Here is a 27,055-nt window from a genome sequence, read left to right as displayed (position 1 = left end):
ATAAATTAATTTATACTTAAGATTGTACTAAGCGTATCTAATAAAGATGTTGTAAAAAAATACCTACATCTATCCCAAAAATTATCGGCTCCGCATTTCTTAAATTGTAAGCTGTCGAATTAGATTCCTTAGAGAAATAACAAAATAACAGGCACAGCTTGAGATATATAAATAAACAACTCTAGAAAGGAGCAACGAAATCCAATACTGACCTACTTCAAAAACGAGGAACAGAATATAATCCAACCGAACAAATTTTCTTTCTGTCTGTTCAAGGAATTCAAGGACCAACCCACTGCATTGAAAGCGTCGCAGCTAAAGAAATACATTCATCACTCACATCTTCAATATTTATGATGACAGCACATCACAATGTTGCCGCATCAACTTTGATGTTTGCTTTACAATCTTTATCGGTTGATAGACTCGATTTATTATTACTAGTATTCTGAAGCATTTTACGGACATTTTTCGGACCAATATCAACCCGAATAGGATTTTATAGGCATATTATGTTACACATTCCCACACCTCAGACAATATTCTATTCCATTTTAACTAGCGTAAAATGAAAAGAAAATTTTGCTCTGAATTCAAAATAAATTTTTCGTATTAAAAACCGCAATTGAAATCATATTTGATATCAATTATGGCCGCCTTAGCGCCTATTTTATTATATCCTTTATATGTGTTCAAGTTACCCTGTGAGTTTGAGAAAGTGCACAAATGATAAACTTTGAGGACGGCTGAACAATGGATGGATACTGGCTATAACATACAGTTTATTAAAGTCAAGAATCTAGACATACGACAAAGTATTTGAAAGAAAATACGCCTACAGTATTCTTTGTAACTGATTTCGTAAAAGGAGTAGGTTCTATGTTCGGCTGTATATATATAATTATATATAATATATAAAATATTATACATACAATTATTAAATATTTGTTTATAATGTTATTGCTGAACTAAAGTGACGAAATATTGGAACTAATTTAGAATAAAAACCATTCGGTTTTCTTTTTAAGTACTAACCTTATAACATGAGACGTCGTAAAAACAAAGTAGGCAAGTGTTTGTATGGTATAACGATTATGATCACACGCAAAAGTCGCAGCTTCGTTTCTCAAGTTTGAAGTCTGTACCCAGCGCAAACAATACCAAATTGATACTAAAATTTTGTGACATATACACAAAATTAAATTACGAACGAAACAAATTAAATTTATTACTCGGCACCGACTTCAAAGTGATTGATACTATAATATAAAATGTGTAGTAGATAGGTTAAATAAGTTCTTTGTTTATTTTTATATACTTATTACAACGACTATCATGTACATATTTTATTTTACAAAGTTTTTTTGCGTTAAAAATCTAAGTTTGACTATTTTTTAATTTTTTATTGAGTTACTTATTTATTTTTTGAATTTGGTTCAATATTTTGGTTAAAAATATTTTATTTATTTTGCTTTTGTATTAATATTAGCATAATTTCTATGAAAAGTCCTCCCAACTTGACTCAGCCTGATCAGTCTGATGAAACTCGAACAGCTTATTTTTTTTTTAATTCTTGCTTCTTTAAGTGCTAGTGTTAAGCTGATTTGCACATAAGCTCAGTTGCTCTTATAGTATTATTAAGAATAAAATTTATTCTCAATCTGTTGTTGTTCCAGTAAATATTAATATGGAAATTAATGCTTCGGTTTTTTGAAGCTGAAGCTTTTGAGGCTTTTGATTTATGGAGGAAAATTAACAATATATGTCAACAGTTGCTTGTCCACGTTATATTGAAAATGTAAGTATTTATAGGTCAATTATGTTATCTCTTCGAATATTCGCTGATTAGTTTTACATTTGGTTCCTAAGACCCACTTGCATTATCTGTGTATGAAAGTTAGATTAGGACATGAAATATAGATGAAGGTGAAGTTTTGACCACACCATGGATTTACATCCAAAACTAATGGAGCAGATTAACCGATAACTTTAGCAAATAAGGAAACTTTCTAAATTATTAATTTTATCTAAAATGTCAACCTTATATTTCCAGTCATTTCATTATCTTGAATTCTAAAGAATTGGAGATTCATACTATAAAAATTTCAACTTATAGGTAGGTACTGTTAGGTATAAAGTAGATAGATATTAGATTATTATTTTAGATAATATATATACATATGTACTAAATATTAAACATATTCATTAGTCTTTAAAATATATTTTATTAAGAAAAACCTGTTTCGAACTTTTGAAAATACTCTGTGATAATAAAAATGTAAATCATTTCTTGAAAATAAAACATCATCTCATTATTTACAAAAAGCAAACTGTTTATCACTACATAGTATAAAACAAAGTCGCCTTTTCTGTCCCTATATCCCTATATGCGCTTAAATCTTTAAAACTACGCAACGGATTTTGATGCGGTTTTTTTCAATAGATAGAATGATTGCAGAATTGCAGAATTGAGAGCAACATTGCTAATTTTAGAGGTTTCTAACGTGATGTCGTAAATTAACCTATTTTTTAGGCTTATTTAGCAATTAGCAAAAACGCTGCCTAACCCTACGAGTTAGATCAAATTAATGTACTACAGTATTGTACACCATAAAAAGGTCTACAAAAAAGTCCGCGATGGTATATGTTTATCTTTTAGGAATAACCCACATTAACCATTTTTATTGTCTACTTTTTACGTGAGAAAATGGTTTATTTACGAAGCTATTTTAAGCAATACGGCATTAATCCTTATCGAATTAAGTACCTTAAATACAGTGTGCAATTAATATAGATCAATATGGTTCCTTACAGCATGTAAATTAAACAAATATTTTCGGAGATATTACAAATTTAAAATTTGCGTTTAAAAATGTGTAATGTAATAAAAATTGTATGAATTTAGATATTCGAAAGATAGCATTGCATAGTATCAGCATTGCACCCGTGCGAAGCCGGGGCGGGTCGCTAGTTTATTAATATATTAAATGTATAATTATGTTGAATGTCCTTTTGCTTATAAAATCCCCAAAAATCAAAGTAATTGCTTTAAAGTATATTCAAAATTGTTTATGGAAATATATTAAATTGTCAACATATCTTAAAAAGTTGGCGGCATACGAAAGTACCCTGACACGGCGGTTGAAAATCAGTGCTCTAAGCAAACGTGTAATGTATATAATGTCAAAATATAGAGCAATATACCATTTCGACTCATCGGTTAAGACTTCTGGAGCTTTTATAACTAATATATTATTCACTCAATAAAACAATTGAATTAACGAATTAGTGTATATCCTTATGCCTACTAGTTAACGAATTTGGTATTATAACGCCCTAAAGCCCAAACCAAAAAACCTTCAACACGTACCTCATATTTCTTTACAACTATTTTGGATGTACTTGTCGTTTTCGTTACTTTCAACTCATTGGGTATTGTAATATTAATGTTTATTAATCTATATATCTATACTTCTTACTTCTTAAAAACAATGAAAATAATAATATATTCTTATGAATAAAGATTTGTCCATTCAATATGAGTAGGATATAAAAATATACAAAAAGTATTTGACTCATATATAATCGTTAGATATGATTTTATAAATCCAATCAAGTATTTAAATTACGATATTTAAAGTTTTGGCAGTGGCCTTTCTTGGTGGCGTTATGAAGGCGAAACACTATTAAAGCCATTATAAAAAAAACTCTCTTGAAAAGTCAAATGGAAATTAATCATGAATCTGAAATACATTTGGACGCGTGGCTTTCAAGGCTTGTGTTTTTATGTAAAGGGAATAGCGCAAAAAAGTAATTGCCCTCATCTGTTCTTGATTGGCGACTACTAATGTCTGCTGATATAAGTTTATCTTCCATAAAATATCGTTTAGTGGTCTTAGTGCATTCACATAATGAAAGGCCTAAGGGCTGACAAGAAATAAAAAACATTCAAATTTAATTTACCAGTAATTTATCGAATAAGCAGTTAACGGGTGATATTTGGCTTAATCATTGTCTTATACTTATGATGTGATGGCATATGATTTAATTTACAATAACTTTAGCAAAGTTATTTTGGTAATTTTAGTGGATATTCCGAAAAATAAGAAAATTAAAAACTTATGGCACACAAGTTACAACTAATTATTTACTCTCTGTTAAATTTTATTTCATATTGTTTTTATTTGAAATATATGTTTAAGGTTATATACTCGGTAGTATACCCGATATAAATATAAAGCACGACATACTTGTCACACATAACAAACATTCCTTAAAGAGCAACCTTATATAGCAACATTCAGGTTGTTCACTGTTAAAGAAGAGTCGGTGGTCGCAATTCGTGGTTTTTCGCAAAGCGTTTAATATCATCGTTATTACCCTGGTCTTTGTTGGCGTCCCCATTTCTAATATAGAATGAAACGCTGTCATGATACGGACAACTTTTGTTTTTATAAGTTTGAAACATATTGATATTGCATTCGTTTATTCAACTTCGTAGGTTCACAGCGGTTTCAAAATTTGTTTATATAATAACTATTTGTTGTAAATTGACAGACCCAGATAGCGTCTAAGCAATAACCACATTTTCTTTAGTCTTATACAATTTTATTTTTTCGTTTCTTCTTAACATATTATTTCCACTTAAGCTTGCAATCTAGAACCAATTATCGCTAGCAGGTGACATATTTTTCAAGTGCAATCTACATGTGTAGACTTAGTTAAATTGTCTAGTGTCTATTGTCTTGTTATTGACAGTTGCTGGAATCTATTTAGGACTATATAGGCCGAATTAATTAAAATCTAGAGTAACGTACTAAACAACAATGTTATATGTTCTGTATGATGTATTAAACTATTACGTTACCTAGAGCTCTTATATATCCAGGTACACAAACTAATTTCAGAAAGTTTTATACAAAATAGTAACTTAAACTCCAAACAAAATAGAAACTGCTGAACGTAAACCGCCATCTATGCTGGTAAATGAGAGAACGAATAGGAAATATTAAAAAAATTGTTTAATTATTGAATGCATTGTTAATAACAACGTTGCATATATCGAGCTATGTATATATATATATTACTAGCAAGCACGCGAAAAGCGCTCCTTATTAACAATTAAAACGTCTAATGGAAATGATAAGTAATAGTGTAATTAGACGGGCGAGGACTCAACGCCGGAAAATTAATTTGTGTTTCCGGCATAGACCCCGACGAATTAGTCATTAAACATGGCACTACTTCCGTCAATTAACTTAATCAAACAAATACTACTAATTATGGCAACCTGAAAATATGATTAAATATATCTATTCTATAAACGGCACTGGATAATAATAGCTGACTCGGTAGGTAAAATATATACTACACACACACAGAAGAGGCCCACGCAAATAAGTAAAGCTCGCATGCTTAACATTATAATAAGTTCTTTACTCTATGTAAGCTTTATACATCTACTTTATCATAAAAACAATTTTACCATCCACGTCTTGATATTGTAACTTAGGAAATGATGTGCAGATTAATTAAACATCATTAACTCAAATGAAAATCAAAGTTTTGAAAGTGATAAGCAACAAACATTTAATTTGCTTCAAAACTGCAAGAAAATGTAGCAATTTGATGAACATCCTTTTTTGGAGGGCATAAAAATTTTGCAATAAATCATTAAATAAGAATGTTGGTATTAAAACTTATTATTTTTGCGACCGATTTTTGTACATATACTAGTTAACGAGAACATTAATAGTTTGCTATTAATTGTCCCTTATTTCTAAAAAAGACCGGAACATGTATTTTGTGAACACAAAGGCAGCGACTAAAAAAGCTATCACTAATTCTCGATTTCCTTAAACTGGCGGTTTTAATCATTACTTCTATATTAAATATAGTATATTTTCCCAAATATGGGTTTACTATTAGTTTAGAGATCAGGACGGAGTACGTAATCTTCATGTAACAGTTACAAAAGTTCATAAACATATAAAGTAGCAAAAAAGAAACCGATTTTTCTTGAACCATGGATTGCTAGGTCTACCTTGAGCTGGCAATGATATTCCATGCACCAAATTACAGAAAAGGTCGTAGTTTTATGTAAAGATATACAGTACGCCCTTACGCGAGCTACTGGAGGAAATCGAGATCAGAGAACGTCCCTATCTGCGCCAAGTGAGGGGATGCGTAGCAACCAAAAAATAGACTCGAACGCGTTAAAATATATAACAACTGTGCAGAACGGAACTAGAAAACTTTAATATGAATAGGTGAGTACAAAAGTGTACACTTTGACGACTGTTAACATTAATGGTGGTATCATGATGGTTGATTTGCTAATATTAGCACAGCCATATGACTAAAACTGATGGAAATTGAATAAAGAAGATGGTCTGAAAACACTTTATGAGAGTGCGATTCCTTCTGAAGCGAATCTACTTGGCCAGAGTTCTGTTGTTCTGCCAGGAAATGACCCTAAACCTTAGACAAAATTACACTGTTTAACTGTTTAATTATTTAACTGACTCCTAGAGCAAAAAAAAAGAAATAAATAAAATTTGCAAATAATAATATATCCTATTCTATCTGTAAGGGGTAAGTTGATAGAAAAGTGAAGAATACAGGTCCATTGAATTCATCACAGCTGCGAGAATATTTACAAAGTGAATAGAAGTCACTAAGCCCCGAATATCTGAATAAGTTAATAAAAACAATAAGCAAAATTTGATGGATAGTTATTTTGATGAGGCCAAACTTCAACGAGATATATATTCATGTTTTTTATTTGTACTAAATATATTCAATATTTTTAATTAACTTTGACTAATTGTTAATCTAAGGGTTAATTAAGATTTTGGGGTAATATGTTACATGTGATTTTTGTTTATATTTATGTTGTTATTATTTATTATAATATCTTCTATTGCGCTTTATTTAGCTTATTGATTATAAATTTCCTATCTGGAGCGTAACTGACAGCATTTATGTAAACATTCGTCATTTTTAAAACCTGACATTTATTTACTGATTTTGAGCCCTCCCGGACATTTATTGATCACCGTAATGAGCGTTGCCATATGAATTGCTTTTGTATATTTTTAACTTTTTTGATTCTTGCCACTGCAAATACTGAAATCGGATACTCGCGGCGTTTGAGATAGTTTAAATTAAACAGAGTTTAAACTACTCGCAGCTACCTATGAAAAATATATTTTGTTCTGAAAGCATGTCATTGTTTCTGAATTGCATTCGAGAGCCGGTTATCTGATTGTAACTACGTCAGTCCGATATAATCCCAAGCAAATATATTTTCATTGCAAGTCAGATATTTAAGTCCCAAAACTCATAGTCGTAAAGATACCTGACTTACTATTTATCTTTTCGGTTCAGTTAAAAATAAGAGAAGTTTAAAATAAGACACCGGATTCCAATATTCACAAGAAATTGTTACCAAATTACAATAAAAATCAGAGAAAAGCAGAATAACCAAATTAGCAATAATATAATACAAACTGTAGTTACAATATTAATATATACAAAAAGAAACTTAATAATTTGTTTACTAACGATTATAAATAGTGATTTATAACAATCTATTCTATCTAATCTATTCTAATCTAATCTATCTACCAATAGTTGATGATAGTCTATCTCTATAGATGGACATATGTTTTCTTCAAAGTTCTAATTCAAGGTGACTAACGCTTCAACATTTATCAATTTTATGATGTGTTGGAAATTGTTGCTTCACATGATCTTACCTGCAATATTTTCACCCGAACTCAATTAACTATGCCGAGAAATGTTTCTAGCAACTGGGAGACGTTTGCCAATCCAACATGAACCTGTCTCCGTTTTACAAATAAGTTTATTCCGTTTAATTAAATAAATTCAAAAGGGAACAATTTTTTTTTTATTATTAAGGAATTACCAAAATAACTAAAGGTTTATATTTTCTAATTTCACGTAGAAATGAGTAAATGAACGGCCGCATGCCCTTTCTCCATAATATATCATAAATTTCAAAGCGTTAAACTCTAAATTGAATTGAGTACATCGCCATTGTTATTGTAAAATATTTTGTGGCCGAGTAAGATCGCAATTTCCATAACTATTGATTATACCGAGCTCATCTCCATGGTCCCAAACGGTTTCCATGTAATTAGAACATTAACATTCCGAAATATCATTTACGTTCATACAAAAAGCATTTGTTTATTACTGTATAACCTGCTTTATCCAGTATTTGATAAATAGATAAAACGGTATAATTGTGTTGTTACTGATTTAGCTAGTAATTCTGTAATTGATAATAGGTAAAAAATGGATGGATTTTATTACTAATTTGTGGCTAAAATATAGTTATTAGTATGATTTATTTTTGATTCAGTTGACGATAAAACATGGAATAACCTTGTTATAATATTGTAATATTGTCATTTGTTTAAAATACTATAATAGTGTTAAATTATATAATTGGAATACTACTGTTTAACAGATTGAGGTTATACTATATCAAATTAGTATATATGCACTTTGTTTGGAAACCAAGAATGGGATGAAAACTGCAGAAAAACTGTTAAAATTTCCTTTTCCATCATTCCATACAAACACGCTTCATGCTAACTCAACTCTCTAGCCTTTTATGTACCTAATATGTACCAAACAATACTGTTCCTTAATTATAATAAGCTGAAAAAAAAGTAATATATGGAACGAAACAAAATAAATTATTTTTGATATGAACGAATACGGATACGTCCGAAAAAAAGCTTTAAAACCACTACAAAGCCCATATTGACGCCACGAAAGGTGTATAGTGGGTTTGGAAAACAATTGTTAATCATGAGCTACTTGGACTTGGTCAAATCATTAATTTGACTGTTTTCTGTCAATAAGTAACGCAATTGAAGCAGGTTATTAAAAACGGCCAGGTAATTACAAAATTACAGGTAAACAATTATTAAAAACAAATAGAATACATTAATTGGCCATTTGAATTATTATTAATTTATTAATACTCAGACTATTGAAGTTACGAGAAAAGTCCATTCATTGGATAATCATTCATTATTTAATAGTGAGTCGTTTACTATAGGATGGTGAATAGTGAATTGACATTATTTTATTATTGCAGTGTTTACAGAAATAATTTTCTTGTAAAGTTGTTCCACACATTTATTTATCTCTGTAATTACCATACTTTCTTTTTTAATTCTGGAACAATTACATTTTGTTTAAGATATGAAGTACTCTATACTTAGACATTATAACCCATCCAAAAAAACAGCCAATGCTCGTCATAGATGATATCGAGCATATTGCTAGTTGTGGTTTTTACAAATTTAAAATTTATTTAGAACCTGGAGTCCATTCTTTCTTCCCGTTTTATTCTAGTTGAAAAGAGATAGAATGCTGATTTCAATCTGATGAATTGAATGAGTCTGATACATTTGATGTCTGATATAAAATTCGATACGAGTTGGTACTAGTTCACCATGTTGCCAAATGTCTGCAAATGTCTTTAAAACATTAGTTATTATGATTAGACGCTATAAACCGACCAGACTGGGTAAGACTGGATGTCTTCTGGGATGATTTCTAAGATGGTCACTCGCTAGTCGGTAGGCTTAATGTCCACGGCCGTGGTTCGGAGCCCACGTTAAACTATAGGTCAAGCCTAGATGAACCCTTGTTGGTAAAAGGAAACTTTAAAATATAAAGAAAAAAAACATTTAAAATTAAGTACTAAGTCACACTAAACCTTTAAAATTAGGTACCGGTTTTGAATGTTTATTAAAAATAAAATAAAGATTTTTAACTGTTATATCATATTTATTTTAAATATATAGTCAATAGTTATGTTCTTTATTTATAAATATTTATATATATTTTAATCACAGAAAACATAACCTTTTTAAATCCTAAAATAGTATATATAAATAATTTGAACGTTAAAGCGCACACATTATCTAATTTTAATACGCCAACATCGATTATAGAATATTATAGAGAAATAAAATTTTCTATCATAATATAATGTACTACATTACGCTCCAAACTGTTATTTATTGAAAATTCTACAAAACTAATAAGCCCACTATAATATATGGCTAGTATGTTAAGACAAACTAATAGTGTATTAAAATTTATTACCATTTACCCGAATTTAAATACATACGTTCAGTTTAATATAGAGATTAGATATTGAATTATTATAATATTAATATAATAATAATTATAGATATCCAATATTTATTATTATATTAACGCACAATTTCAGAAATTCACCCAAAAATGTTAAAAGCACTTAAGGCATTTCAAAATAACCTTTTTTGCCGTTGTCAAAATCAAATGTAAACAATCGCGAACGATTTGCTATTCGTCCTACGTTGCGGCGTCTCTACGTGCATAGCCAAGTTCGATGAGGAACGAACGTGGTTTGTTATGATTGGTAAATTTGGAAAGTTCATGCCAGAAGAGATTTAGCAATTTTCACAATGCTTTGGGTTGGCAAGAAATAACTTTCGCTTTGATGAATTTGCCGAATTAGCACTGAAATATATTTCAATTCAATTTTTTATACTAAAAGTTATTATATATCAAACGGTCGTATTTCAAAATAAGAAAAAAATATTTTGTTTAATTCTATTTGATTATAGTGCTTTCTTGATCTGAGTTTTTTATAAATATTTATTATAAAATGTATTATTAAATATTACATAAATTATAAATTAGAGTCCTAATTAACAAATGTTAAATGAATAAATGTTATAATAAAATAAGTACATAAATTAGAATAGAAGTTATATATTGGAAAAAGAACAATAATAAATAAACACTAATATTGCTAATTCTTCTAAATTGATATATTTATATGGAAGACAGCATTTTTGGTTTAATTCTTTTTCTTTAATGTACTGGGAGATGAACTGGTAAGAGGTAGATAAGAAAATATACATGACTTTTTTTACAGAAGATAATAATTATATTTATTCTACACTTTTAAAATATACTAGATTGTCAGCAAAGTAATTTATGTTTTGTAATTTTTCTATAACAATTTATCATGAATCATATTTCTAAACATGGATTTTGGATACCTCTATATAAATAAAAATGAATCGCTAAGTTATATGTGCCGCAAATTGAATGATTATTTTTTGGTTGAGTTACCTATTGTAAGATCAAGGTTTATACTAAAATGAAACAAACAGCTTACCGGAAACGTCTTTGCATTTAAGTTTCATAATGTGAAGACACTGACACAGAAAGCAGGTGACGAAATATTGATAGATTGGCGTTTCTTTTAAATTGTTTTAAATCAAAATAGTGGCGAACATGAACAACCAATTTAATTCATTCAGTCAAGAGCGAAAACAAAAAACAAGACATTTACAGGTGCAGTCTGGAATAAAAAATTAAAACAGACTAATTCAAAATATAATCAAAATTACACTGAATAACGTAAGGAAACTGCTAGAAGATACAAAATTGTAAGTACAGAAAATCTGTTACCCTGTATTTGTTGTCGTGGCTCTTACTATTAAGCCACACTCTGAAACTTTGAACTATCTCCATGTCCATCAGGATCTGTTCTCGGAATATTTTTTTATATACAATTCGTCGGTATAACGCCTGTTTTTAAATGACGCCTTTCTGAACAAAATAATTAAATACTTTAAATTCATGGCTTTGAATCCAGGACTAATAATTTATTTATTACACCCAGTCAAACACAAATCAATTAATCTAATAATCTATTAATTATTTGGTATAAAATCAAAGATTTTGTTCATATTTTACAAATGAATTCCAAAGTCAAGTTTTATCCGAAAATTTATTTAATTTGATTAAAGTCGGATTATATGAAAATTGATTTTCTCTAATTACTAAATAATAGCAACCGATAAATATTGTGCCAAAAAGCCGAAAATCCATCCGCTTATCTTGATATTTCGTTACAAAGCAATCTGCAAATGGAAACGGATTTGAATTTAATACGAACTACATACACCACCGCATCAAACGCATAGTCTATTCAACTACAACTGACGCATAATACTGATTAATGTAAAAGAGAAACCTCCGTGCAGATAATGTTAAAGGCATAAATCATTGATGCAAAACCCGAAACAAAATGATTCTAATCATATGGCTTGATAGAAATTGCTGCAAATGGAGGTCATTAGCTAAAGAATAAACCCCATTATCCGCATAGAATATCAACCCTAATAGTCGTACCTCAGTCAATGCACGTCATAGATCACGTTGAATATGTATAATGTCAATTGTATTTTGTAAAAATGTAAAATTCGCTTTTTAGGATTTGTTTATATGGCTCAGTGAATGGAGGTAAAACAAAATGAAAGAGTGGTGTTTACATTTTGTAACTGTTATTTGTTGACGATTTAAAATATTAAGGAAATACAAATAAATGAAAGGTATCGGTGTTGGGTTTACCTGTTGACGGGGCTTGGGTAGTCGATAGTGGCACGTCTAAACCAAACAATGGTCGATTACTGAATGATCGAAAGTACCTTTCAATAACATCCCAGATAAACGTCTCGGGGTTACCAGATAATCGTCATCATTTCATAGTTGGCGCTGTTAGACTCTAAAATTCAATTTGGGTTGATGTTGTTTATATAAGTTAAGCATGTTTATGTTATATGCTTCAGAAACACTAGGAGGATTGAAGGTATAATAGGCGACGCAATTGACAGATTTACTTTCCCGTCGCAGCTACCAAACAGGCTCTTCGTAAAGTTTACAAGGTTGGTACAGTCTTTCCTGACGTCTCTAAAGCTTTCGACTAAGTTTCAAAGATCAGGATACCATGGAGTGCTAATTCATGCTATTGCGTCATATTTATTTTAAATATATAGTCAGAAGTTGTGCTCTGCATTTATATTATTTATATTATCCATATTTTAACCATAAGAATACATAACCTTTTCTGAACCCTAAAACAGTATATTTATTCATTACATAAAATAATTTAATCGGTAAAACGTACCTATTATCTAATTTTAATACTCCAACATCGATTACGGGATGTTACAGCGAAATTAAATCCAATTTTCTACTATAATATAATGTACATTATGCTCTAAACTATTATTTATTGATAATTCTGCAACAGGAATAAGCCGACTGTAATTATAAATAAATACGTTCAGTTTATTACAGAGATTATATATTCAATTTTTTTTCCTATAGTTGTTATTATATTAACACGCAATTTAAGAAATTCACAAAATGCTAAAAGCATTTAAGGCATTTCAAAATATACTTTTTTTCCGTATAAAACGTAAACAATCGCGACCGTTTTATCATTCGTCCTACGTTGCGGCGTCTCTACATGCATAGCCTACTTCGATGAGGAACGAACGTGATTTGTTATGGTTGGTAAATTTGGAATAAGTTTATGCCAGAAGAGTTTTAGCAATTTTCATAATGCTTTGGGTAGGAAAAAAGAAAAAAAAGCAACTTTCGGTTTGATGAAATTGCCTAATTTTCTTCAAGCGAAGCAATTGAACGCAACATTTTATGTAGAACACAGCGCGTTCTTCTCCACCGGATACTGTCCCGATACCGGATACTGTGTGGTACAAATTCTGGCTATTATTGCAAATTAACCCGAGTAAAATTTAAGTTATTCTGCTACGTGATCGGAGGGAACCACGCGCTCTCTCCCCTAGCTCTAAGTGTTCCAATTCAAAAATAATCCGCGCATTAGTCAATGCCCTTTGGTTTTGACTGATCCATCCCCAGTCAGGCAACCCATTAGTGAAAATGTTGGCACCTTAGAATATGCAAGTCCGTTAATTAAAGCTTTATTCTCTCACCATTCGCGGTAAGTAGCTGAAATACAGCATTTGCAGTCGTACCCCAGAGTCTCTGTCACCCGCAAAACCCATATTTCCCAAAATTGAAACAATATCAGCAAAAAATCATTTGGTACATGCTGGACAACCTGCTTTAATAAAAATATACACAGGTTTGCCGGCCTGGTGGCGCAGTGATTAAGGCGACAGGACGGTCCACCTACTGTTGCGATAGTCGCGGGTTCGTACCCGGCTGGGGCACGGATGTGCTTTATGTTTGTGATTGTAATTGTAAATGTCTTTAGTGAACGCTGGAAAATCCGACAAAAACTATCGCCGTAAGACCGTATATCTTTTGGGATGTTCTCTAAGCTGGTCACTGGCTAGTCGCTAAGCTTAATACCGAGGACCGTGGTTCAAATCCCACGCTAAACAGTAGTTAGGTCTAGTTTAGATAAACCGTCGTTGGTAAAAAGGATATGTTAAAATATATTAAAAAACCTATTTATCATTTAGATTCTAAATAAAATTTAAAACCACATAAAAAATCTATCTAATTGACAATTCACGTTTAACAAATATGAAAAATGGATAAAGCCAAGTATTGTCAACATTTCCTGGTTACGATTAATTTCAATTAAAATTTTACAATTATCTTCCTCAAGAAACAATTGGAATTAGTTGTAGGATTTTCTCCTGTTACCTATAGAGACAATTACAATTACAGTTACAATCAGAAACATAAAGTATATCCATGCCCCATTATGATTCGAACCAGCGTCTGTCGCTTTGACCACTGCGCCAACCAAACTAGGCTAAATGTTAAATAGTATTTATATAGTTATTTCATCTATTAAATTACATTTACAAACATTTATTATTATTATGTATAATATATATAATTTTTTAAATTTTCTCGCTGAAAATATTCCCACTTGTGGCGCTCTCTGTGATCCTGAAGCGCATACTTTAATTACAACTTTTTATATCGAGAGTTCCCTTCTATTTCCGACTATTATATGCTTGTAAATTATGTAGATAATAATGGAATAATGCATCGGAGAGAGAGAATATATTAGAAAAGCCAAAAAACTTATTTTAAATGTACAATTATTAAAATATATTTCTATTTTATGTCTCACATCTATATATTTGTAATTGTTGTTTTGTTAATTAAGTGTTGGTTTGTTGAAAGTTCATTTTACCTATATATTAGAAAAATATAGCAATACGGATAATGAATACATGTTTTGCAACGTGTTTCAGCAACTTCAATTCTTATAGAAAATTGATAGATGCAATTGGACCGCGTCCATTTATAGATACATACAAATATGGATATTCGTTGTTAATTTACATAGATAGCTTTGATCGAAGTGAATGTTAAAATTAACAATGTATCTATTTATAGCCTCGGATATATTAGAGCCCTGTTGTTGATACTCAGTTCTCTAGTGAACACACTTTGTTGAAATTCAAACATATTTATGCATAGAAAATATATTTACAGTTTAGGTTTGCGTTATTCGGATAAAAATAAACTGAAAAAATGTCGACTACAGAAAACTTTCCTCAAAAAAATGGCCGTAACGAGAAAATTCCAACTACATTTTATTTCTTAATATTAAAGAACTCTGTAACTCTGGAAATTTCCAGAAAGTATTGATATTTCACCGACCTCTGTTGGTCTCTGATGATACAGCATATAATCGATAGGAGGTTAGTCTTTTGGGAGATCAGATGGCGCTTAGGTCGAGGGTTCCTTAACAATGGCCACTGCAAAGCCGTTCTATCGAGCTTATAGCTTCGGCGTCTAGATGGCGCTGGGTGTTAAATTTTAACACAATATACGGTTTACTCTTATATAATAAGATCATAATGTTGTTAGTAACATTGACTGAGAACATTTATTGATAGAAATTTCCAATGATTAAATGTTGTTATGTTGAACGTTTAAATATTTTTACATGGCCGGTTTATTTTAATATAAAGGAATGGTTTGTAAAATATATCCTTTTATTAAAATGCGTAGTTCTTTGAAGTGCTCTGTTAAATCCAGAGTATAATTATACTAATATCCAAATACCTTTCAACAAAATATATTTTTAGTGTAGATTCTTTAATTTAATTTTGAAAACATCTTAAAACACCAAACAAACTTCACATATTAATTTTTTTTTTAATCAAAAGGTATCATCAAATATAAGCCTCATATATAATAACATGCGACAATAAAATCAAACTTATGGGAGCGTTATTGTCAACTTGAGCCATCCTATTATTGCATTGTAACATCGTTTACTGCTAAATGCGCAACACAAATCAAACTAGAGTGCAATAACGGACGGATATTCTCAGTTTCCATTTGTTATCAGCAGAGCATGAATGTGATTTAGTATTCCAAGAGGTCAACAAAATTGCAAATACTTTGAAATGATAAAAGAATATATGAAAATATTTCATAAAAAAGACTGAAAATACCAAAATAAAATAAATCCTAAAATAAACGGTATTATTTTGTGTATCATGATACATATTTTTAAGGACCAAACTATTTCTGATAGATATACCAATTTAATGAAGGAATTGGAATGATCATTTTTTAAAGAAAAAAAATGTATTAAAAACATTGCTTGGTAACAGTTACGTATATCCAATTTATTTAAGGTGAAATGATATATTTATATTTCAGAAAAATAATATAGAAATAGTAAATCTAATGAGAGATATGAAACGTATAAAATGGGTTTAAAATATTACTAGAATTTTAATTTCTTGGTTTTCATTAGATAGTATTTACATCAGCCCTTTTTTACAACCTAAAGTACCTCCGGAACTATTTTTTCTTGAAGTTGTTCACTTTCAATCTGATATCTGCTTGCAAAATCTTGTACCGTCAAGGATTTTTATTTTTAGGAACAAAAAACTGATATAGGGCCGTATCTAGAATACATGTAGGCTGGATATAACTATAATGTTGTTTCTCAAATGATCATCAAAAAGCAAAACGTAGCTATGTTAACAAATTTGTGATGTTAATTATAATTGACAAAATTATTTCTAGCAATTATTAATATTATATCATTACCAATCAATACTCACTTGTTTTACGTTTTCATCGATTGTTCATGCGCTTGAGCATTTTGGAACTCTCATTACAGCCTTAAATATAAATATATAACGTTTTAAAAATTTTCTTGCAACTTTCTTGTAATAAAAGTGATAAATCATTAATATTCTCACTGTTCCTCTTTCAATAGCTGACAATTCATATGGCAAAAATATTTGCCAGTACTACTTACTTTTTGATCATAATATTTAAGCACAATATTCAAAACATCTCCTACAATTATTACATATAGGCTCCAAGAGCTTTTAAAAGTTTCGATACTTTTTATGTAAAATGATTTTTACAAAATATAAATTTGATTTACGAAATATAAATGAAATATTTAATTCTATTTTATGTAATTAATATTTTAGACAAATGTTTGAAAAGATCCACAGTAGATGAGACAACAACCGTATACTATTAATTAATAAAAATTGCATGCCCAATCCAAGGGAAATGATATGGTGTATGGCTAGATTCTAGATCGACTAGTAGACATGCAGGTATAGCAGAATCGTATAGCGTAATCGTGAACAAGCCTTAGATATATTGAAAATTAACAGCTTTGTTATAGACTTGAATAGTGACTTATAAAGTAACAGTGACTTAATGTGTTTTAATAATCCAATGCTGACAATTACCAAGATAGAATGATTATAGTGGAAAAAATTGTAGAATGTAAGAGATTTGTGTGCATAGATCTTAATAATTTTAATAATAATTTATAATAATAATAATTTTTTAGAATACTCATGAGCAGTTAGTTAGAATGTTTGAGGAGAGAAGGAATACTAACTGTTTTGTAGATCTAGCAAATGCATTAAGGAGAATACTGTAATTAAATGTAATTTTATCAAGAAATATGTACAGGTATGGAGGTAATAAAAGTAGAAACTAAGGAGAAATACAGTGATTTGAAAATGACTTGACACGGAACACTGCAACGAAGGAAACTATAACTTAATGTTATACGGTAAGTATAATAAAACACAACCCCAATCTACAAACTATATTCACTATATAAGTTACTGTAGTTTAAGTCCTAAAATAAATTATATTTGATAACAGTATTCTTGTGTAATTATTTTGTTTAGATTAGAATTTTGTTACATGTCAAAGCAAAAATGAATTAAACCCAATGTTGACTCAACTCCAGTTTGACGTCATGAGTTTAGATGACGTAAGTGTACTGTTTTGTTGAACGTATTATATAACTGCAAATTCATCAGTAAAAATGCAGTTGTTGGTAATGTATGAGGATTAGTACTGTGCGGCCCGAAGTTATAAAAGACCCGAAATGATACAACTTTCTTTCTCCGTTTTTACGGAATACTATAACCGTAACCCCAACCTATATAATTGGCGATCATGTGAAATTAAAGTCAAAGAATCAATCAAATAACCAATAGTCAATTAGACTTAAGCCGTGTTTCTGTTCACATGAAATCCCCAACAATAGCAATGGTCAGCAAATTTTATTGAATATGTATTATCGAATAAACGATAACACATAGGCTAAAAGTGTGTTAAAAAAAGGTGTCACTTATACGTAGTATTGGGAAATATCGACTGAAATTAACTAACGACTGTTCAGTAATTGACTAATTTTTACTATCGATTGTTTCAGTCGCTATTTTTGGTTCGACTGATTTTACTACTTTTTACCAGTGAATTTTTCAGTCGCTATTTTCGGTCCGAATGATTTTGTTACTATTTACTATCGACTGTTTCAGTCCTACTTTTAGTTACTATTTTTGTTTCTACTTGTTTCATTCGACTGATTTTTAACGGTCTGGCTCTGTCGTTCTAGACGCGACCTTGACAAAAATGTACCCAATTTATGTTTACATAGATTTTTATGTAATACATTTAGTTTTATGATTTTTTTTTGCTTCTTTGCTTGTAAATAACAATATATTGTGTATTAATATTATAGCATTTTGGTACCATATTTTTCAAGATTGTTAATGTAATAGGGTAAAAAGATTAAAATTGGGAAACATAAATAGTAAAATTTTGATTCTTTTTATGACAATAATAGGATATTTCGATTATTCTCTCGATTTTTGTTACAAAATATTTCTGTTCAATAATAAATAAAGCATTTATATCATTTCATTCAGATCATTTTTAATTATGTCACGGATTAGTTTTTTTTTTCTATGATTAAGTATATGTTTAATTTTTATATACTATTTATGGTTATTGTACATCATTAGTTCTTAGGTTTTGTTTAAGTTCTATTGTATTGTATTTGTTTATTATAGAATATTATTTAAAAATGATAGTTAACACATTAAAATACAATAAAATATTTGTGGGGTATTTTCCATCCCATAGAAAAATTCCATTCCTTATTACAGATCCAAAGAACATTCTAATATAAAAATAATTCTACTTCGTTTAAAATTAAATTATAAGTTGCATGTTATGTACTATTATTATAATAGTATTTAGTAATTAATTTTTTCCTTTTCTATTTTAAAGTTAGTTCGTGAAGGAATATATACATCTCTGTCTCGCTTATATTAACTTTGCAAAATATAACCATATATAAAATTAACCGCTCCAAGCAATAATCTACGTCCTTTCCTTTCTCACATTTTATGCAAGAAAGGACTCGGACATCTTCGCCTGACATCATGAGTTGTTTTTTTGTTATTGACTATTGACAGTATCGACTGTTTTGCGACTATCGACTGTTTCCACTGTGTTCAGTCGATAGTTCTCAACGCTATTTATGTGTCACCCTTGAAACTTATTGACTTGTATGATACATAAAACATATGTGGTAAGTGTCTGTTTAGCTTTGGGCTTATCTAAAAAAAATGTACTTTCGAAATCGGTAAAAACGTAGCTGTCCCACAGGTACTCCAGGAAAATGATATAAATCACCCCCCCAACCGTTTCGCGTTGTTTTTTTTTCTGCCAAATAGACTCGCTGTTTGACACAGCTGCGAAATAAACCAAAGATAATTTCGAAACACCTCAATTTCGCTCGGAACCATCCATCTTATTAATTAATAGGGCCATTACTTCGTTGCGCCCGGCTCGAAAATGTCGGGCGGGAACTTTTTCCGCGTCGACAGTGACGCCATCTCCGTTATTTATCGGCTTCGGGAAACATTACGCGGCCTCGAAAAACAACTCCGCCACTTACCTTTAATGAAGTCGACCGCCATTTCCAAACCGTAAGTGTCTTTATCGCAGTCGTCGAGGATGTGGGCCCCGAGAGTTATGTTCGGTAACAGGGGCTCCGGGGACGAATTGAGCTGGTCCAGGGTGAAGAGCATCGCCTCCAAGGCCTGGATGCCGCCCTGCGGCATCACCGGACCGCACGTGATACTGTCTTCTCTCTCGTGGACCATCATTAAACCGCCGAGAATTATGTCTCCTTCGACGACCGCTTCCTTCTTTACCGGCCATGGGATTTCCTGCACGTACTAAAAAAAACGCATGATTTAACATATTTAAACAACATTCCTATGCTCCTAAGTTGCTAAACCTCGCATATAATTTATCTGATCGTTAATTCTTTAGATCAAAGCAATCAAAGTAAAATTCTATGAAATATATCATAATTAAGGCTTATGAACCCTGTTAATAAAGGTTAATAACGTAACTTAACTATAACTCATTGTGTTTTTGTTTATACTACTCGATATTCATTCAAGATGAATTGACAGGATCAACTCAGTTGCCTCTCCATCCCCTTATCCATTAACACAAACCAGTGATTGACCAGTAATCTAAATTCTACCATCACAATTTATTAACATTATCATGTTTCTCACATAATAGAACTACATCAAGAATTAAGAGTCATTAATCTTTTCATATTGCATTTAATTAAATCTAGTTTCCATTATGTTTAAATAATTTACAAAGCATTGATAAGTTTAAATACCTGCACCATTGATTATATTAAAAATATAAGTAAAATTATTTCTAACTTTTATTTAATCAACTTCAGAGCATCAAAAAGCTGTAAACAATAACTAACGCGAATAGGTAATTTATTTATTACAATTTATTGTAGTACATAAATGGAATTTATTTACAATAATTAAATGAACTATTGGCTTTTGAAAACTTATGTATATATATTTTGTAATGAAAACAATTATGTTCCATCTATGCAAATTAAGTAGTTGCAGCATATTTTCATTACTTAATTTATGTATTAATATAATCTATATTTATTATCCACATTGCTCACCTAAAATATTTATTGAAAAACAATAAGTATATCAGGCTGACTAAAACAATAATTTCTGTTCCTAATTTTTTTAATAAAATTGCAGTAATTCAGATATGAGCGACCTATGTCTCAGTCTAAAATGGTCACATCTTGTTAGAAAAATATGTATGTGTAGTAGCTACTTTGGTTTTATATCGAACTTGTCAACTTTTTCTTATTGCATTGCTTTTATAACATTATTTCTGTGTAAGTAGCACGACGCCTATGATTTGCTTAGTTTACATGTCCGGCTTTGTAGGTTATACATTAGTGTAGGTTATATACGCTAAGTTCTAGGAAAGATAAAACAAGTGTTCAGTGAAACTAGTGGTCGCTCAGATGTTGTTTAATATTTCACGACGCCAGTATCCATGATAATGACACAAAATACGGTAAAACATCATCAGCACAATACAATAAAATGAAATAGTAGTGGGTCCTAGAGTTAACTAACAGAGACCGACGACGAAATTAAAAAGGATTGTGACCAGACAATACAATACTGCCACGGCAAAAGTGACAGCTGAATTCAGTACCCATTTGCGTAATACTGTTTCGACGAAAACAGTACAATAGGAGCTCTAAAACTAACATTCATGGAAGCGAAAATGATTATAAAACCTGGACACTTGATTATTGAAAGAACGTGGTATGGTCCTATATGTTACCCATTACATTGTTTTGTAGAAAAAGCAATACGGAAAGAGTTATATATGGATAACCTCAAAAAAGGCCTACGATCCAAACATCCTGCTTTCTACAGTCTCGCCTGGAGGCCCATAAATGGTTTTTATAGTAATATCGTGGTACATAGGAATAATGATCTCGCCATACTCAATGACGGAGTTTTTACTCTAACTACCATATCACTGCTAAATACCGTAATATTCCAAGATAATAATGTGGTTACACATACTACATACCAAATAGGATCATTATTGGTTCGAGGATGACCATATGGAGAATATTATCATTCCCGCAAAGAAAAATCGCCAGACCTCAGCACAATCAATCCGTTATGGAAAGTTTCAGAGCTGGAAGTGAGTAATAGATTTCCATCTCTACCATCAATGAAGAAATTGACTTCAGGTTTTGGTACAATAATGAGACCACATTTATTCGGAAACTAATCAGATATTTTACGAATCTATTTAGCAAAGAATGGCTGTTATATTAAAAGTAAATGATGGTTCGACAACTTATTAATAAATAAATATTGTGTATATATCAGGTGTTCATGTTATTTTGTCCAAGCCTGTATATTATTATTTTTGTTTAAGGGGATTCTCTAATCTGATAATTAAATTAATGACTGAATAAGTCTGTATATGAACGGGATACTTGATTAATGAATATTATTATTATCACCCCCAAAGTGAACTATGGCCTGAAATAACGATTCACTGCTCCCTTGTGACTGTTGTCGGTTGGACAAGATGCTCTAACACGGCTTAAGCCGAACTAAAATCGAAGTTTCGGTCCCACAAATATACCGTAACTTTAAACTGCTTTCTAGTCAAGGTAAAATAATAATCCCACCGCAAGTGTAATTTCATTAAGGAAATAACAACAACATCGGATAATTGTCAAAGTTAGGGTAGAAACTAATGGACACGGAGCGAGAGGGACGTAATGGAAAAGCGAGACGGGAGGAGCGTTTTGACGGCGGAAAGTGGAGAGGGACCGAGCCGGGATACACAACTACGTTACATATAGTCGGCCCAGATAGATATCTGGTGGGGTTTGGGTAACTCTGTTTAATTTGGTGTTAAATAGTTCATTCGGGTAAAGTGTTAATTAAATGCTACTGTAAACATTGCATCTCTTTAATTTTACGTACCTCTGGATTAATAAAATAAGGTTATGAGAATAGTTGACGTAATTTTTAACTTAAAGGAACAAAGGGTGTCCTCTACCTCCGGTTGTATCGCAGTTAGGTTATTTTAATTAAATTCCACTGTTTAATTTAACATAAAAAATGTAAATCTATTGAATATTTTATTGTATAATTAAATTGGAAAACCATTTTGATATTCGTCTTTTATGAAAACATGACCAACAAATACATTCTTGAACAATGGTCAGTGATCAAAATCATTGAATTTTCCTAGCAAATTGTTTCGACAAAGTTTTTTCTAGGCAACATCTTTTTCTCAGTGATAATGAGGTTGGTTCATCATATGTTGATCTAATCTATTTTGGCTCAATATGTCCTTCCAAAATAACTGTAAATTCTCGTCTCCATCACGACGTTGAATACATTGCTTATTGAAGTTTGTAAATTTATTTTAAAATCAGACTGCACTTTTCCGTCTTACTTTGTTATAGTTTAAAAGAGATAGAATGCTGTCTGATGGTATCTGAAGATATAACCTCAGCAATCTTTACAACAAGACAAGTTTTATACATGTCTACAAAATTACATTAATATTAAATAATTACATTAATACTTTAATGAATCACCAGAACAAAACTATAAACTAAGAAACGTTGTTTTGATACCCTCTTTAATAACTGTTGATAAACTTTGATTGAAATCTCTGAAAATCATAAATAGTCAGAATCAAAAACATATTGCATCCAATGAATTTCTTTAAACGGAAACGAGATAATGGCAGCATCTTCTTGCTAGCAATATGCGTTAAAGAATTTGGTATTTAAACTATGAGATTACTAAGTTGCCATACTAAAATTAAAGAGAAATATAATGCTGGAAAAGAATTATGATAATGTATTTGGTAGGCGAGAGGGATGTAAAATAAGGATTTTTTTATATTTGTATAGTGAAGCATACTCTACAATAATATCTACAGTTTGAATGAACTCTACCACCCAAGAAGAAATTAAGAAATAGTGAATCGTGAACAAGTGTCTTAAGAGATTAACAGTTTACTGATTAACCTGAATAGTGATTCTTGTAGTGAGAGTGAGAGTCACTGTTAGATTTGGGTGTCCTTGTTCAGAACATTTCAGCATTTGGTTGGAAAGCATGAGGCGAGAATAATTATTGACTTTTTTACAGGTAATATTGCAAATGCGTTAGAGGATATTCAGTGAGAAATAAGAAGATATAGATGAAATGGGTAAAATAAAATTGCGCTTTTACTAACGGAAGAAAATAAGGACAAATATATTCGTATCAAAATAACTTGACAAGGAAACATGAGATGGACACACAGTAACGAAGTGAACAAAAACCAAACGTAAAACGGTAATATATTCGTATTACGTGGGTTATAAATCAAAATAAACTAAAGGTCAAAGTTGATACAAAAACGATGTTGTGACGTCCTACATTTTGATGACGTGAATTTACTGTTATTTTGGGAGGACTGTATGGTAAAAGATGTTGACCTTTTCTTTTTGTGTCAAATACTTTGAAGACATGGCACCATACCATCCATGATGCCAATATATTACTTACAAATCTCAAGTATTCAATTGGTAAAAAGTATCTTTTAAGAACCAACAATTTCTAATATATCTATATGCAATTAATTTTCGAATGTTTGCTCTTGAACGAAGAACTTATAATTTCAAATTCAAAAGCGATTTCACTTTTTTTTCAACTATTTAAAAATAATTCATACATAAACTAAACTCTAAAAATACAGATTTTTTATTCACGTAAGTAACATAATTGGCTTTAGCGATATCCACTCAATAAAATAAATATGCAATTATGACATTAGCGATCATAACAATGTAATTCGAAGCTTACTATCTACATCCAGTAAAGTCTCCAGAACTTTACCACAACACCGACCTACCAATTGAATTTTCGAATGTATTATGATTAACTTTGCATAATATAAATATATTTTACTTCGGATAATTTCAAAAATATTGATTTGTGTTAAAACTATCCTCAATAAATTTGCATATTTAAAAAAATTCAACATTTTTTTCTAATGGTACCTGAACAAATATTTGAACTGAAACTGTAATTTTATTTTATCATTTGGAGGGATTTTATTTGGTAATTTCTATAACTAGTTTATTATTCATTGTAGCTAATTCCTTTTTAATAACCATTTATAGGCAATATATATAAAAACATTCGTCAAACATATTAAATATTTAAATACCAATATCAACATTACATTTTTACTAGGATTAAATATATGTTTTCGTCAAACTCTGTTAAATCTCTTATACATAAAACATCCAATACTTAAGATATTTAATCTACAGTTAATATTAATTATTATTGTAAAGGCTTCATTAAATGTAAGATATTATAACAGCCAAATACACATTTTCTCCTATACAATATTATTTTTTTGCAGAAAACATTTTTCATCAAAGGAAGAAGTCTAACTTCTGATAAACTAGTAGAACGACATTGTTGATATATTAGAGGATCGTTGAAGATATAGAACGTTATATTGAAAATTAATGTTATATTTTCAACCAAAAATGAGATTTTTAATCTTGTTTCTGTTGTGAGAACTTGTTGAATAGTTAGCTAGTAGAGAGCATAAATTAATCAACCTCAATTCTTTGTCGCAACATATTTATCGTACATTATGCATGTGTATTGAAGTATACATATTTGTATAGATTCCGAATTAGTTTGAAGAATTTAACTTTAAACATTCAATGCTTTGTCTACTTAATAATAGCAATTAATATAACGGAAGACTGATTAAATGAATGAACGAAGATGATGGTTGCTGGCTTAATCGTTAGATTTCCAACTTTTGTAGGACTTTCGATTTTTAACTGATAGTTAAGCGTGACCCAATATAAATTTAGCGATAAAAATAAGAATAAAATGTTGTGAAGATAATTATTAGTAGAACATGAGCTCAAAGTAAAATAATAGAGGAAAATGCAAACCAATACATTTTATATCGCAGACCAAAATATATTATGCTTTAGTTGACGAGTCATTTAGTGGCTATAAAGCCCGATCTTATTTCAGATAGCCGTTAATGGCATCCCTATTATTGGCATTACCTCTCGTAAAGGGTAATCTTTACTGTTATTTCTTTTTTAGTGATAGTATTAGCACCTTCGTTGATGTTAGTACAATATCTTTAAAAAAGAAACGGTGTAATTTTGTAGCGTTGTTTAAAATTCAGGAAAGATAAGAGGTGCTAAATGTAAAATAAAAATCTTTAGTAATTTTATAGTAAAAAAGCATACATTCATAGAGTATATGCATGATAGTATGATATTTCATTTGTTTAACTATTACAATATAAGAAATTGTAATGATAATTACGCGGTTATATGAAATTTTATTTTTCTGTATGTTACTTATGTAAATATTTAATTTTTTAAAGTCAACTGAAAGTTTCAATATAAATATATATATATATATATATATATATATATATATATATATATATATATATATATATATATATATATATATATATATATATTTATATATAATTCGCAATAAATAATACTTTACAATAAAGAAATATATATACATTTTTGCTATATAGATGTAAATTATTGACAAGCTATTCAACACTAATGCTTAAAAAATATAAAGAAAATATAAATTATAATTGCAGATACAAAATAAAAAGATATACGAAAATTTAATAGATTAAAAGTAGATACAAAATGGTGAATTATATGTTTACGAGTCTAAGATAGTTCGAGATGGGTGATATAAAAATATAATCGCCGGAGATTTGATATGAAGAAGAATACTATTATTACAAGTGGAATAGTGTACGCTAACATGTTAATTGTAACAAATTTTCAAAATAGAAAATAAGATTGACGTTGGGTTTCCAATCGTTCTGAAGTTACCACCAAAACCAGAGTGAAGTAGCTCAGTTGGTCAGCCTTGGAGTACCGAAGTTTGAAAAAAAGTGAAATTTCTAGAATGTTAAATATCTGAAGATTAAG

At 30.1% G+C, this 27,055-nt stretch overlaps 1 protein-coding gene across 1 annotated transcript in view; it reads right to left on the bottom strand.

Annotated features, from left to right (window-relative positions):
• The window catches only part of LOC143191719 (metabotropic glutamate receptor 2), a 609,670-nt gene that overhangs the window by 563,389 nt on the left and 19,226 nt on the right, over nt 1-27,055 (bottom strand). Inside the window, exon 2 of the mRNA XM_076397081.1 lies at nt 20,102-20,384. Within this exon, the coding sequence (XP_076253196.1) occupies nt 20,102-20,312 (211 nt within the window). The 5' untranslated portion in view covers nt 20,313-20,384. The remainder of the gene's footprint in view (nt 1-20,101; nt 20,385-27,055) is intronic.

The sequence above is a fragment of the Rhynchophorus ferrugineus genome, unplaced genomic scaffold, assembly GCF_030347505.1.
Source record: "Rhynchophorus ferrugineus isolate W39M unplaced genomic scaffold, kcgeb_rfMv2 rfM2, whole genome shotgun sequence".
Taxonomy (NCBI): Eukaryota; Metazoa; Arthropoda; class Insecta; order Coleoptera; family Curculionidae; genus Rhynchophorus; species Rhynchophorus ferrugineus.
The sequence above is the reverse complement of the archived record's forward strand: the minus strand, read 5'-3'. Positions and strand labels throughout refer to the sequence as shown.